The sequence below is a fragment of the Protomyctophum bolini genome (genome assembly GCF_963924005.1).
Source record: "Protomyctophum bolini genome assembly, chromosome: 11".
Taxonomy (NCBI): Eukaryota; Metazoa; Chordata; class Actinopteri; order Myctophiformes; family Myctophidae; genus Protomyctophum; species Protomyctophum bolini.
Window position 1 is genome coordinate 31638515 of NC_137872.1, and position 12734 is coordinate 31651248.

General features: G+C 47.9%; 1 protein-coding gene across 4 annotated transcripts in view; it reads left to right on the forward strand.

The window, feature by feature from the left end:
• plekhh3 (pleckstrin homology, MyTH4 and FERM domain containing H3) overlaps nucleotides 1–12734 on the forward strand; it is a 54921-nt gene that overhangs the window by 15548 nt on the left and 26639 nt on the right. For all 4 annotated transcript variants that reach the window (XM_080776366.1, XM_080776367.1, XM_080776368.1 and 1 more), the window contains exon 3: nucleotides 6208–6302. In XM_080776366.1, coding sequence (XP_080632492.1) covers nucleotides 6208–6302 — 95 coding nt within the window. The remainder of the gene's footprint in view (nucleotides 1–6207; nucleotides 6303–12734) is intronic.

Below are 12734 nucleotides of genomic sequence, written 5' to 3' on the forward strand. Positions count from 1 at the left end.
GCAGAGGCTAAAGGAAAAAAAAAGAGATGAAGAATTAGTGAGGAAAATAGCCGATCTACAAGCTTGCAACGCGGCGCAAAGTGGCGTGTTGTGCGCTTGTAGATCGGCTATTTTCACTAGTTTGGGTCCCGAGCTACACGTCTGAAAGGTTTTGAGAACCAACCATTGCTCCAGATATACTCCGTTCGGCGGCCGAGTGGAACTGGGTCAAACTTCCAGATATTTAGCCTCTGTTCCACCACTCCTCCACACCTGAAGCGTTTACATTTTGATTGTGCTCGGGTGCCGGTTCCCAAAGTATAGGACGCACTTTAGTTGCCCCCAACCCACAAAAAAACCCCAACAACCGCAATGTTAAGGGACACGTCACACACAAAAAAGAACCGTACTTCCTCTCTTAAAGTTGATAGAACGGTGGGGCCTTTAATGTAGCAAAGTGGTGACTTTGATGTGGCGCTGCCTGTCTCCGGTCAGTCACAATGGTAGATTGTGTTGCTAGACGTTAAGGTGGGGCCGAGGCACACAGATGGTCTCGTCGTGGTTCTGTCTGGGCTGGTCTGGGCTGGGGGCTGCCCGCCACCCGTTTCTTTTTAAAGTGAAGGTCAGGCTTGTTTGTAGTACTTATGAAAGGTCAACACACTGACTGGTGGTGTTTGGGTCCATGCTTGTCCCTCCCCATGCCAGTCCCTCTGTCTCCCACCCTCTCTCTTTACTGTCCTCCTCCATGCCAGTCTCTCTGTCTCCCACCCTCTCTCTTTACTGTCCCTCCCCATGCCAGTCCCTCTGTCTCCCACCCTCTTTAGTCTTTACTGTCCCTCCCCATGCCAGTCCCTCTGTCTCCCACCCTCTTTAGTCTTTACTGTCCCCCTCCATGCCAGTCCCTCTGTCTCCCACCCTCTCTCTTTACTGTCCCCCTCCATGCCAGTCCCTCTGTCTCCCACCCTCTCTCTTTACTGTCCCTCCCCATGCCAGTCCCTCTGTCTCCCACCCTCTCTCTTTACTGTCCCTCCCCATGCCAGTCCCTCTGTCTCCCACCCTCTCTCTTTACTGTCCCTCCCCATGCCAGTCCCTCTGTCTCCCACCCTCTCTCTTTACTGTCCCTCCCCATGCCAGTCTCTCTGTCTCCCACCCGCTTTACTGTCCCCCTTCATGCCAGTCCCTCTGTCTCCCACCCTCTTTAGTCTTTACTGTCCCCCTCCATGCCAGTCCCTCTGTCTCCCACCCTCTCTCTTTACTGTCCCCCTCCATGCCAGTCCCTCTGTCTCCCACCCTCTCTCTTTACTGTCCCCCTCCATGCCAGTCCCTCTGTCTCCCACCCTCTCTCTTTACTGTCCCCCTCCATGCCAGTCCCTCTGTCTCCCACCCTCTTTAGTCTTTACTGTCCCCCTCCATGCCAGTCCCTCTGTCTCCCACCCTCTCTCTTTACTGTCCCCCTCCATGCCAGTCCCTCTGTCTCCCACCCTCTCTCTTTACTGTCCCCCTCCATGCCAGTCCCTCTGTCTCCCACCCTCTTTAGTCTTTACTGTCCCCCCCTCTTTTGAAAATACTAGCCGATCTACAAGCTCACAATGTAATGTTTTCAAATAAATGTAGTGTAATTATACAATATTTGGATCCGAGACGTAATGGAGTAGGCGTAAAAGTGTTGGAAATACTCAAATACAGACCAAATAACTCAAAATTGTACTTAAGTACAGTACAATAATATAGTAAATGTACTTACTAGTTACTTTGAAGGTATTTCAGGTACAAGGCCCAGGCAGGGACCCAGACCATTCTCAGAGGTGAAAATCCTGTTTGTTCTGGCGGTATGGCTGCATGCCAGCCTTTCTTAGAAATCCCGCTTGCGCAGCAGCAGAGCCAAGAGGAGGATTTTTAAACTCTGAGAAATAATATTCCTCTAAGTCAGACTGCCCGGACTTGCACACCACATAGCCTATACTCAATAGACTATGAAAATGAAACGTACCACCAGTTTTATGAGGCTGCCACTAGTTCAAGTCACGGACACAGCATTGTATTTATGCCATTGAACAAGGCCAAAGCTAACTCTGGGAGAGTCTCACAACGGGTTCGTAAATTTGGCCTCTGAAGTTTGGATGCTGGCCCAAATGTAGACAATAGCAACAAAAAAAAGATCCTAGGCATTGAATATCAAGACCCTTGACGCTCCCACTGTGTGCACAAGGCTGTACTCTTCAGTTGTGGCTGCCGTTTCCTATAGACGGGATCCCGTTCTGGGACCGACCGGTTTGGACTACTCTCGAAGGCTCCATATAGGCCAGCTCTGTCTGTCAGCTTTGCATGTCGAGGTTAAGTAAGCATGGGGGTTATTAACAACCTCACATAAGAGACGTCCTCACATTTCTCGGTTTATTTTAATGCCTTTTAAATGGGACGCTTGAATGCACGGACGGCTGGTGGGGGGGGGGTTCTGTTCTGTCAGACTGGCTGCCGAGGCGGGCGGGCAGGCTTAGTTATACAGCCAGTCAGAGTATAATGTGACGGGACGGGTCCCTGACCTCCCTCTCTCTCTCTCTCTCTCGTTCTCCCTCCCTTTCTCACCCTGGCCGGGTTTACGACCATGCCTCGTACCAGTCGTACTCGTACCGTACACTGAGACGGGCTCTGCTGCTGTATAGAGTTTCACTAGTCTGCGGCGGGTGAGCGTTCGCTTCACCACATGAATCCCAGCCTCCCTCCCTATTCTGGGGGGGGGGGGGGGGGGGGGCGCGAACATTCTTTGGCGATAATGGCTGATCTACAAGCCGTTTTCACATGGTGTGCTGCCATGTTGAAGGTGAAGGGGATGGAAGTGGAGAGAGTCACGACATGTTAGGAGAGGTTTGTTCCTTCCCGAGGCTCTCGGGTCGGATTTGAAACCCGGGTCGGCTGCCGTGCAAGGCCTGAGCCTTAATGGTAATGCGTTCTACCAGCCAGGTGAGCCACTCTACTGCACACAGTGTGTTGTGTGCAGTAGTGGAGTGTTATGGTGCTGTGGCTCAGGGGTATAGTGGCCGGGCGTTCCCAACTTCCCATGCAGTTCGATCCCGGGCTCCCCCGGAGTTTAGTGTCGAAGTGTCCTTGAACAATTACTCTGAGTCTGAACCCCTAATTGCTCCCGATGTGCAGGTTGGTGCCTTGCATGGTTTCCTCCGCCATCTGTGTATGAATGTGTGTGTGAATGTAATGAACAATCTATGTAAAGCGCTTAAGCGCTAGATAAATGCACCATTTACCGGCATTTATCACATTATGTTCATTCAGGCATAGAGTCAGCCTCTCTCCTCTCCTCTCCTCTCCTCTCCTCTCCTCTCCTCTCCTCTCCTCTCCTCTCCTCTCCTCTCCTCTCCTCTCCTCTCCTCTCCGATATCACAAGGGTCAACTGGATGGAAGAACAGTGCAGATGAGATAAGGTCAGAGCAGAAGGAGCATGGAGGAGGAAGAAGAAGAGGAAATGGTTCTACTTTGGGCAGCGCGTCTGTAAGCCGAGTCAGAGCAGATATCAGTGCTATATTAGGACGCATTGATTGTTTCTGCCTTCCGTAAAGGAGGAGCTCGCTCCCGAATTATCCGATCAATACGCTGCATGAATCAGCCCAGTGGAAGACAGACAGCGCTCTCTAACTATAGGTCAAATATCCACTGCTGGGAAGTAACTTGTAAAGTACTTGTATACTCAAGTACTGTGTGCTTAAGTACAATTTTGAGGTATTTGTATTTTAAAATACAATATCTGGATCTCGGATCCAAATATTGAACTTTTACTCCACTACATTTATTTGACAGCTTTAGTTACTAGTTACTTTCTAGATTTTGATTATTATGACAAAGCGAAAAACATACATAAACCAATAACCACTTCAGCCCTATATACATTTTGCCCATGTGAATTGAGCCGATCTACAAGCTCACAATTTGTCGCATCGGGACACAATGTAGATCCACTATTTTCAAAAGATTTGATTCTGCATAGTGAGTACTACTTTTGGTACTTCATCAAGTACATTTACAATACTTTTGTAATTTGCATTTTTAATTCCTATACTTTTACTTGTATCGAGTAGAAGTAATGTCCTCCTCAGAGTAGAAGTAATGTCCTCCTCAGAGTAGAAGTAATGTCCTCCTCCTCAGAGTAGAAGTAATGTCCTCCTCCTCAGAGTAGAAGTAATGTCCTCCTCAGAGTAGAAGTAATGTCCTCCTCCTCAGAGTAGAAGTAATGTCCTCCTCCTCAGAGTAGAAGTAATGTCCTCCTCAGAGTAGAAGTAATGTCCTCCTCCTCAGAGTAGAAGTAATGTCCTCCTCCTCAGAGTAGAAGTAATGTCCTCCTCAGAGTAGAAGTAATGTCCTCCTCAGAGTAGAAGTAATGTCCTCCTCCTCAGAGTAGAAGTAATGTCCTCCTCAGAGTAGAAGTAATGTCCTCCTCAGAGTAGAAGTAATGTCCTCCTCAGAGTAGAAGTAATGTCCTCCTCAGAGTAGAAGTAATGTCCTCCTCAGTGTAGAAGTAATGTCCTCCTCAGAGTAGAAGTAATGTCCTCCTCAGAGTAGAAGTAATGTCCTCCTCCTCAGAGTAGAAGTAATGTCCTCCTCCTCAGAGTAGAAGTAATGTCCTCCTCAGAGTAGAAGTAATGTCCTCCTCCTCAGAGTAGAAGTAATGTCCTCCTCCTCAGAGTAGAAGTAATGTCCTCCTCAGAGTAGAAGTAATGTCCTCCTCCTCAGTGTAGAAGTAATGTCCTCCTCAGAGTAGAAGTAATGTCCTCCTCAGAGTAGAAGTAATGTCCTCCTCCTCAGAGTAGAAGTAATGTCCTCCTCAGAGTAGAAGTAATGTCCTCCTCCTCAGAGTAGAAGTAATGTCCTCCTCAGAGTAGAAGTAATGTCCTCCTCCTCAGAGTAGAAGTAATGTCCTCCTCCTCAGTGTAGAAGTAATGTCCTCCTCAGAGTAGAAGTAATGTCCTCCTCAGAGTAGAAGTAATGTCCTCCTCAGAGTAGAAGTACTCCTCCTCGGAGCAGAGCGAAGGAGGGAGGAGGAGGCTCCTTGTCGTCCCCATAGATGCCTCACGACGCTCGTTAGGCTGCAGGAAATGGAGAACATAAACGAGTAATTAGATAAATAAATGAGCAGGAGATAAACCTTCTGCAGAATGTAATGGGGCTGGAAGTAAATGGGCCGTGGTCCAGATATAACAACATGTCCTTTCCTTAGGTTGTCCCACACAGCCTTGCTTGACCAGATGTTGAAGAGCCTCGTCTCCATGACGTGTGTGTGTGTGTGTGTGTGTGTGTGTGTGTGTGTGTGTGTGTGTGTGTGTGTGTGTGTGTGTGTGTGTGTGTGTGTGTGTGTGTGTGTGTGTGTGTGTGTGTGTGTGTGTGTGTGTGTGTGTGTGTGTGTGTGTGTGTGTGTGTGTGTGTGTGTGTGTGTGTGTGTGCTGGTTGTAGCTGTTGTGACAGTCAGTGAGGGACTTTGGACTGGAGAGAGAGAGAGCAGCATTTTCCACTGGGATTTACAGATGTTTTTGATGTTGGTTTATGGTTTGAAGTATCCAAGGCTGTGTGTGTGTGTGTGACCTTTTGAACTCTCCGTCTCCCTCTGACCGGTGTGTGTGAGTAGACTGGCTGGGAGTCAGAGTGGCGCTCCTGTCACGTTTTATTTTCGGTGCCGCGGTTCGGCCTGCCAGCCAACGTGATAAAAGAGAGACGAGCTGCCCACAGTGGCCTGATATGTGTGTGTGTGTGTGTGTGTGTTTGCGTGCACGTGTGCGTGTGCGTGTTTGCGTGCTGCTAGGGAGGGAAAGTAGGAACACGCAACAGATGAGATATTCATGGCACTCTCATGGCCGGATTTATACTTTGTCCCGTGCCGGTGTCTGTCTGTCGCTCACCGAGAATAGCCGACATGCAAGCTCACGACGCAGCGCAGCGGGGCCCGCCGTGAGCTTGTAGATTGGCTATTCTTGGTGCGCGGCAAAGTATATGGAGTGCTTTCAAGTTTCTTCCAGTTATCTATATCTCTCAGGGTGTTGGTGTTGGATGGAGGGCTGTCCTGGAGTTGGCACGGCAACATAAGAGGGGGGACTCACCACGTCCCCGGGCCAATTGGCTGCTGTCATATGGGAGGGATTGTTGAGGGGGACGCTGGCCTCTGGCCTGGGGCGCTTATTTACATTCTGTCTCTTTCTCTCTCACACACACACACACACACACACACAGGCACACGGTGTCAGAAGCTCCTGACGAGATGAAGAGTCTGATCATTGAGAAGAGCAAACTGGGCCAGGAGGAAGACGCTGAGCTGCTGGTCAAAGGTGAGTCATCACGATGTCATGAATGATGTGATGTCATCATGATGTCATGGAGGAGGCCTGCGCTCGTTATTGAGTTCTGTTGTACTGTATGTTTTTTTTTTGTTTTTTTTTTAAGATATTTTTTTGCGGCTTACGCCTTTTTATTGGTTTTTGAAGGGACAGACTGAGATGGGGGGATGACATGCAGTAAAGGCCGTGTCGGGCTCGGGAGTCGAACCCGCGGCACACTGCGACTGGATCACCAGTCGGGTGCCCTGACGGTTACGCCACCGCCTGGGCCGTACTGTATGTTTTTGATTGGTTGATCGCAGTCATTGCAGTGATTTTGATTTTGATTGGAGGGATAATTACCATAGGCCTGAGGCCTTATTACATAATCGATCGCCTAATAGCAATAGTGGGTATGTGGGTATCATCATCATACCCGGAAGTTATGTGGGAACGCCTACCGGTATTCTGAGTGGCAAAAAACTACTTTCTGGCTTTGACATTTGGATACTGTACATCCAAGTCATATCTGATTGCATTAAACAAAGTTAAACTCACTTTGCCACTCGATTTGCAGCTCACTTTATGCATGCGCATACCCTCTATTATTTGAGATATTCGCAGTTATTATTGCATAATCGTCAATCGTTTCCACGGTGAAACATGTCGATACATTTTTCAAAAATAGCAGAAATGGCAGATCTACAGGCTTTTTTGTAAATCTTTTGGAAAGAAAAAATGATTAAATAGTACAAGTGACTATAGTGTCAGTGATAAAGTTATTTGTCATGTCTGCCCTGTGCAATTTGTGATTACGAAGCCTAAAAGGCAAACAAAAATACAAATTGTAACGTGCCGATGTTCGCAATAAATAAGTACCACAGACGAAAAACAGTCCAAGTCCAAATTTCATTCTGACCCCTCCACGAAAAGGCCTCGTTGTCCTGACCCCTTACATTATGGATAAATAGTGTGGACTTGGACTGTTTTTCGTCTGTGGCATTTCGTGACAACTTAAATTTGTAATCATGACAGCCCTAACCAGCATTGGCAGACGTATCGCACGCGCGTGCGCGCGCGTGTGTGTGTGTGTGTGTAATGCTTTCGTGGAATGACCTCACGGGCTATCCCTGACCGTGTGATTTAAAAATATATTCTATATTGTTGGCAGTAAAATGCCAGCGCTTGGATAAGTTACATCCAGTTTGGGGATGGCGGCAGTCTGATCGGCTAATTCTGACGGGGCAGTTACCATGCAATCCTTGGCTGGTTGCCCCCCCCCCCCGTCCTCATCCCTGCCCCGTCCCCCCGTCCTCATCCCCCCCCCTGCCCTCTGTCCCCGTTCCACTGTCTGGACGGCCGGGCGGGGGTGGTGAGGGCATGGAGATGGGGCGGGGGGCATTCCTTCCTGGGACAGCATGGACTTTCCCCAAGCGCCCAGAAGGAGATGATCATCTTGGTGTTTCCACACTGCCTGGGAAAAATCCACACCAAACTGGTGTTAAAGCCTTAACCCATTCTGGACTGAGGTCGATAAAAAAAAAAGGCTTCTAAATCCTAATAGTTTTCTGAAAAACCCATGTTTCTATGTCAGTTGTGCTCAACCTTTTTCATGTCAAGGACCCCCAGAATTATTTCTATTGGGCCACGGACCCCCATCTCAAAATATGTAGTTCCAGGGACCCCCCAGAAGCCAATATTTTAGTTAAAAATGTTTGCTCGGAAATATATATTCGGCGGGGTCCCGCAGTGTGGAAACACCCAGATGATCATCTGGTTCTGGGCCTTTTGGGAAGTCCACACTGTCCTAGGAAGGAATGCATGTGAGTCTGGACTCTGGACTTCGGCCCATAGAGAGCATGCCGAAGCTGGAGAAATCCGAAAATTGATCTGGGCCAATCGGTGACTGCGTTTTTCAACTGCTGTCTGTACAACAGTGAAAAGCAGCCTCTTGATTGGTCCATGTGTATTATATGGTAACATACATGCTGCGGTACTTTAAAAACAACCGTGGCTGACCTCGACGCAAAAAGTCTAAGTTTCCACAAACGATAAAAACAGCCCTAAGTGCAGTTCTTTCAGATATAGACTCTGACATATATCCGACATAGCTCGCTCACGTAGAGAGTATAGAAACTTTTTTTTAGCGCGGTAGCTTTCAAGCACTAGCACTAGCGCTAGGCGCTATAGCACTGTGATGACGTCATCTTTCTGTTAGGCTGATTGGCTAGATGATGAGTCTGTCTGTCAAGGCAACCTCACGCCCACTTTTCAAGCTGCCTATGGGACGAAGTCCAGACTGATTACCAAGGCCACCAATGTCACCTTGTTGTGTAAACTAGGCCACCACAGTGGCAGAGAGAGAGAGAGAGAGAGAGAGAGAGAGAGAGAGAGAGAGAGAGAGAGAGAGAGAGAGCGAGCAATGAATCGATGATGAGGTAATAGAAACACATGCTGACTCTGCTATTGTATTGACATCATTATTGATGCATGCACTGTAGTTGAATTTGCCCGGCTCGTCTCGTATCTAAATTAGATCAGTGGTCCTCAGAACCCTTTCACGTGGACATTGACACTCATTAGCCCTGCGGACCCCCATTTGAGAGCGGGCGGCAGCGCCTCAGAGCATGCGCAGTGCATATGGGTTGTTAAGCTTGCTCGCCTTGTTACAGAAGCCCCTTCGGGACAAAACACTGTGCACACGACTTTGGTCATTATGAAAGACATGTGTGGAAAATAAAATAAAGACATAATTATTTATATATATATAATTTACGAGCGATCGAAATAAGCGATTTTTCGCCTGAGACCCAGCGCGCGCGGTCAGAGCTGCGCTGTGCTCTGGACGTCGTTATGTCATTTCCGCTCTACTTTCGATTATAATAACGGAATATAGGTAAGAAACCGGCTAATTCTCTCCTTCAACGCTCACGGAGAGCCAACGACGTAGAAATGAGGTAAAAGATATAGAAGAGGACAGTGTTTGCTCAGTCTGTGTTTTAGGGGTGAGGATGGGGGGGGGGGGGTGTTGAGGTCAGGGGTCACAAATGAAACAAATTAAGGGTGAGCCGTGGGCCCCCAGGGGAGACATTAGTGGGCCACAGATATGGGATCCAGATGGGAGGGGGTGCATAGTGGGGTCCCTGCCTGGACCCCCCTCCTCCCTCCTCCTCCCTCCTCTTCCTTATCTCTCTGCATGAAGCTCCCAGTGTTGCCATGTCTGCTTAATATTATTATAGGTGACTTTGGGCTTCTTTGTCTGTATAGTTGCTTGTAAATGTTGGTATTTGGTGCGTTGCGTTTAGTTTTTTGGGGGTCTTGTTTGTGTTGTTGCATGTTTGTATAAACCAGTGATTCTCACACATTTCCATGTCAAGGACCCCCCCCCCCCCCCGGTTCATGTATTTGTCCAAGACCCTACATCTAAAAATATTTAGATATTGTGTTGCTAAAATGTTATCAAAAATATTTGTCACTTTTTTTTTCTCCCAAGATTTTATTTTGTTGAAAATGGCAGATCTACAAGTTTGACTTGTAGAAACTTGTAGATCTGCTATTTTCAAATGGCCGACGTCGTCGTGATTTAACGTGCTCACGTAGAGCCTAATACTAGTTGATTCTTTTTGGGGCTCGTTTTCACATAGACCTCCTGAGTCCTCTGCTGATTTCTCACTCAATCTACACAATCTGGCAACTCTCGGAAGCTCCCAAAAAATGAACAGCTGCAGGACATCCTGTGTTCTAGCAGCGACGGAGGTGTCGAGGTAGCCCCCCCCCCCCCCCATCTCTCTCTCTCTCTCACCCCTCCCACCCCCCCCCCCTCTCGCACAGCTGGTCTGTCAACAAGCCCCACAGCCCCGAATCTGTGGCCTCATATAGGTTTTATTTATCCATTTCATGTTGGGGGGGGGGGGGGGGATTTTATTTTATTTTATTTTACGCTGCGTGCGTGCGTCTCTGATGTGGTGCCGAGTACCTCCACGCTCCCTGCACTCCCTCCACACTCCCTGCTATATCGGGGTGGGTTTATGGTGGGTTCAGAGCCTGCCACTTATATCATCGTATAGAGAGAGAGCGTTCTATCTCAAACAGGAAACCATAGCCTGAGTGGGTGAGCCTTCCTCCTGCTCCAGTCCACCGTGCTGCACTGTGTACAACCGGTTCTTAATCCATTAAGACCCGGGACCAGATTCCATGGAACATTTATTCTAAATCCCTGACGGGGTTTCTGGAAAACGTATCGGTGGTGCTCAAACCTTTTTTTTTCATGTCAAGGGCCCCCAGTTTAGAATTGTCTTGTATTTGGCCGTCGACCCTGCATCTGAAAATATGTTGTTCTTCCAGGGGACAAACCAGAAGCAAATATTTTAGTTAAAAACGTTCGCTGTGAAAGAAGAATATATATTAAAATACGTGCGGCACATTTTCATGAAAAAACTAAACAAAAACCTCGTAGATCTGCTATTAAAAAAAGAAAAAATCATTGTTAAAGGGCAGGTTAAACGCTATAAGGTGACACACGGGTGCGTTCCAGGTCTTAACGGTTTAATTTGGGAGGAACGTGTGTGTGTGTGTGTGTGTGTGTGTGTGTGTGTGTGTGTGTGTGTGTGTGTGTCCTCGCACGTGAAGCTGCCTGAGAAAACCACTTTGAGGCACAAAAAAAAGAAAACAAGAAAGAGTTGTGGGGGAGGGAGGGGAGGGAGGGGAGGGAGGGGAGGGGGGGGGGTGGCGGCAAACAGTAGAGAAATGGTGAGATGAAAGTGAATGGGGGAAGGAAGGGAAGAAAGAAAGAGGGGGCAGAGAGGAGGGAGAGGGATGTTGAGGAAAATGAACGCCGGCTGACAGGTGGCACGCAGCTTGCTAACCACACAGGAAGCTGTGATGCAGGCGCGCGGGCAGCGTCACGGCGCTATAGGCTATAGGTAGCCCATGGTAGAAAAAGTACCCAAAGTTAAAGTATCACTACTGTAATATACAAAAGTATTGGTATAAAAATGTACCAAAAGTAAGGCTGTAGGACACTGTCCTGTACCCGCCTGGCTCTCTCCCTCCAGAATAGGGATGCTGGGGTTAAAGTGGTTAATCGTGAAGTATTAAGTAATTTGTCCTTTATAAGTGGAAAGTGATATTCTCAAGTTTTTGATATACTGTATCTTGGCGGGTGATTATTTGCGTTTAGTAAGATTGACTTAACCGTGGTGTATAATTCAGGGGTGCCGTGGAGGTTATATATTTACAGGGGTTCCCTGAGTCCAAAAGCGTTTGAGAGCCACTGCTCTGGATCCAGCTGGCCTCCGCTATCCCCCTCCGTCAGTCCTCTCCTCAGGATGACCTTTTCACCGGGACTAGGGGGGGACCCAGGGGGGGGGGGGGGACCCAGGGGGGGGGGTTGGCCTTACTTCATCATCATCCCCACTTCCTCTGTCCTCTCCCCTCGTGCCCCTCTCCTGCCCTCCGGGCAGTGTCTGGGCGGAGTGCTGCCAAATTGCTTTATTTATCTTGTGTGTGATTAAATATTTATTAGGAACAATCTGGCAAACACTTGAAGCTGAAGGAAGGAGGGTGTTGCAGTCCCCTCCCCCCCCCCCCCCCGACAAGAGCTATGCTGAACAGTGCTGGAAAGTAACTGAGTACATTTACTCAAGTACTGTGTAATTTTGAGGTCTTTGTACTTTACTTTAGAGTATTTCCAATTTCCAATCATTTTACTTCTACATTGTACTTTTACTCCATTTAGGCATTTATTTGAAAACTTGAGTTACTAGTTACTTTGTAGATTATCATTCGAAAACATTAACATTAACCACTTCAGCCCTGCACACATTTCGACCATTTGAAAATAGCCGATCTGCAAGCTCACAATATTTTTGGTACTTTTACTCAAGTACATTGTAGTATATACAAGCAGTATTTCTACACTGCAGTGTTGATACTTTTACTTCAGTAAACGTATGTTTTCCACCAGCGGTGCTGAATATGGCCGTGGGAGGCCATGCTGCAGCCTTACTGGGGCTGATATGGCCGTGGGAGGCCATGAGGCAGCCTTACTGGGGCTAATATGGAAGTACTGTGGGAACGGAGATACTGTACTATAAGTCAGTCCCTCTTATCCCTCTGAGAGCTAATAAAAATGATTTCTAGCAACCTCTCTCTCTTTCTCTCTCTCTCTCTCTCTCTCTCTCTCTCTCTCTCTCTCTCCCCCCCCCCCTCCGTCTCTCTCAACCTCTAAAGTGGTAATTACGCCGGTTGCGTGCAGGGCAGGCCTTAATGTTTTTTTTGCCTTGATATATGTGCCATTAGCCGACAGTATTTTTAACTCGCTCTCCCGCCATGTCATAGAGATAATTAAGGTCTTGTGTGATTATCTTTAGCCCGGTCTAATTAACTCCACTAGTGCTGACACCGACCGAAGTTGTGGACAATTTACATGCAATAGGGATTACC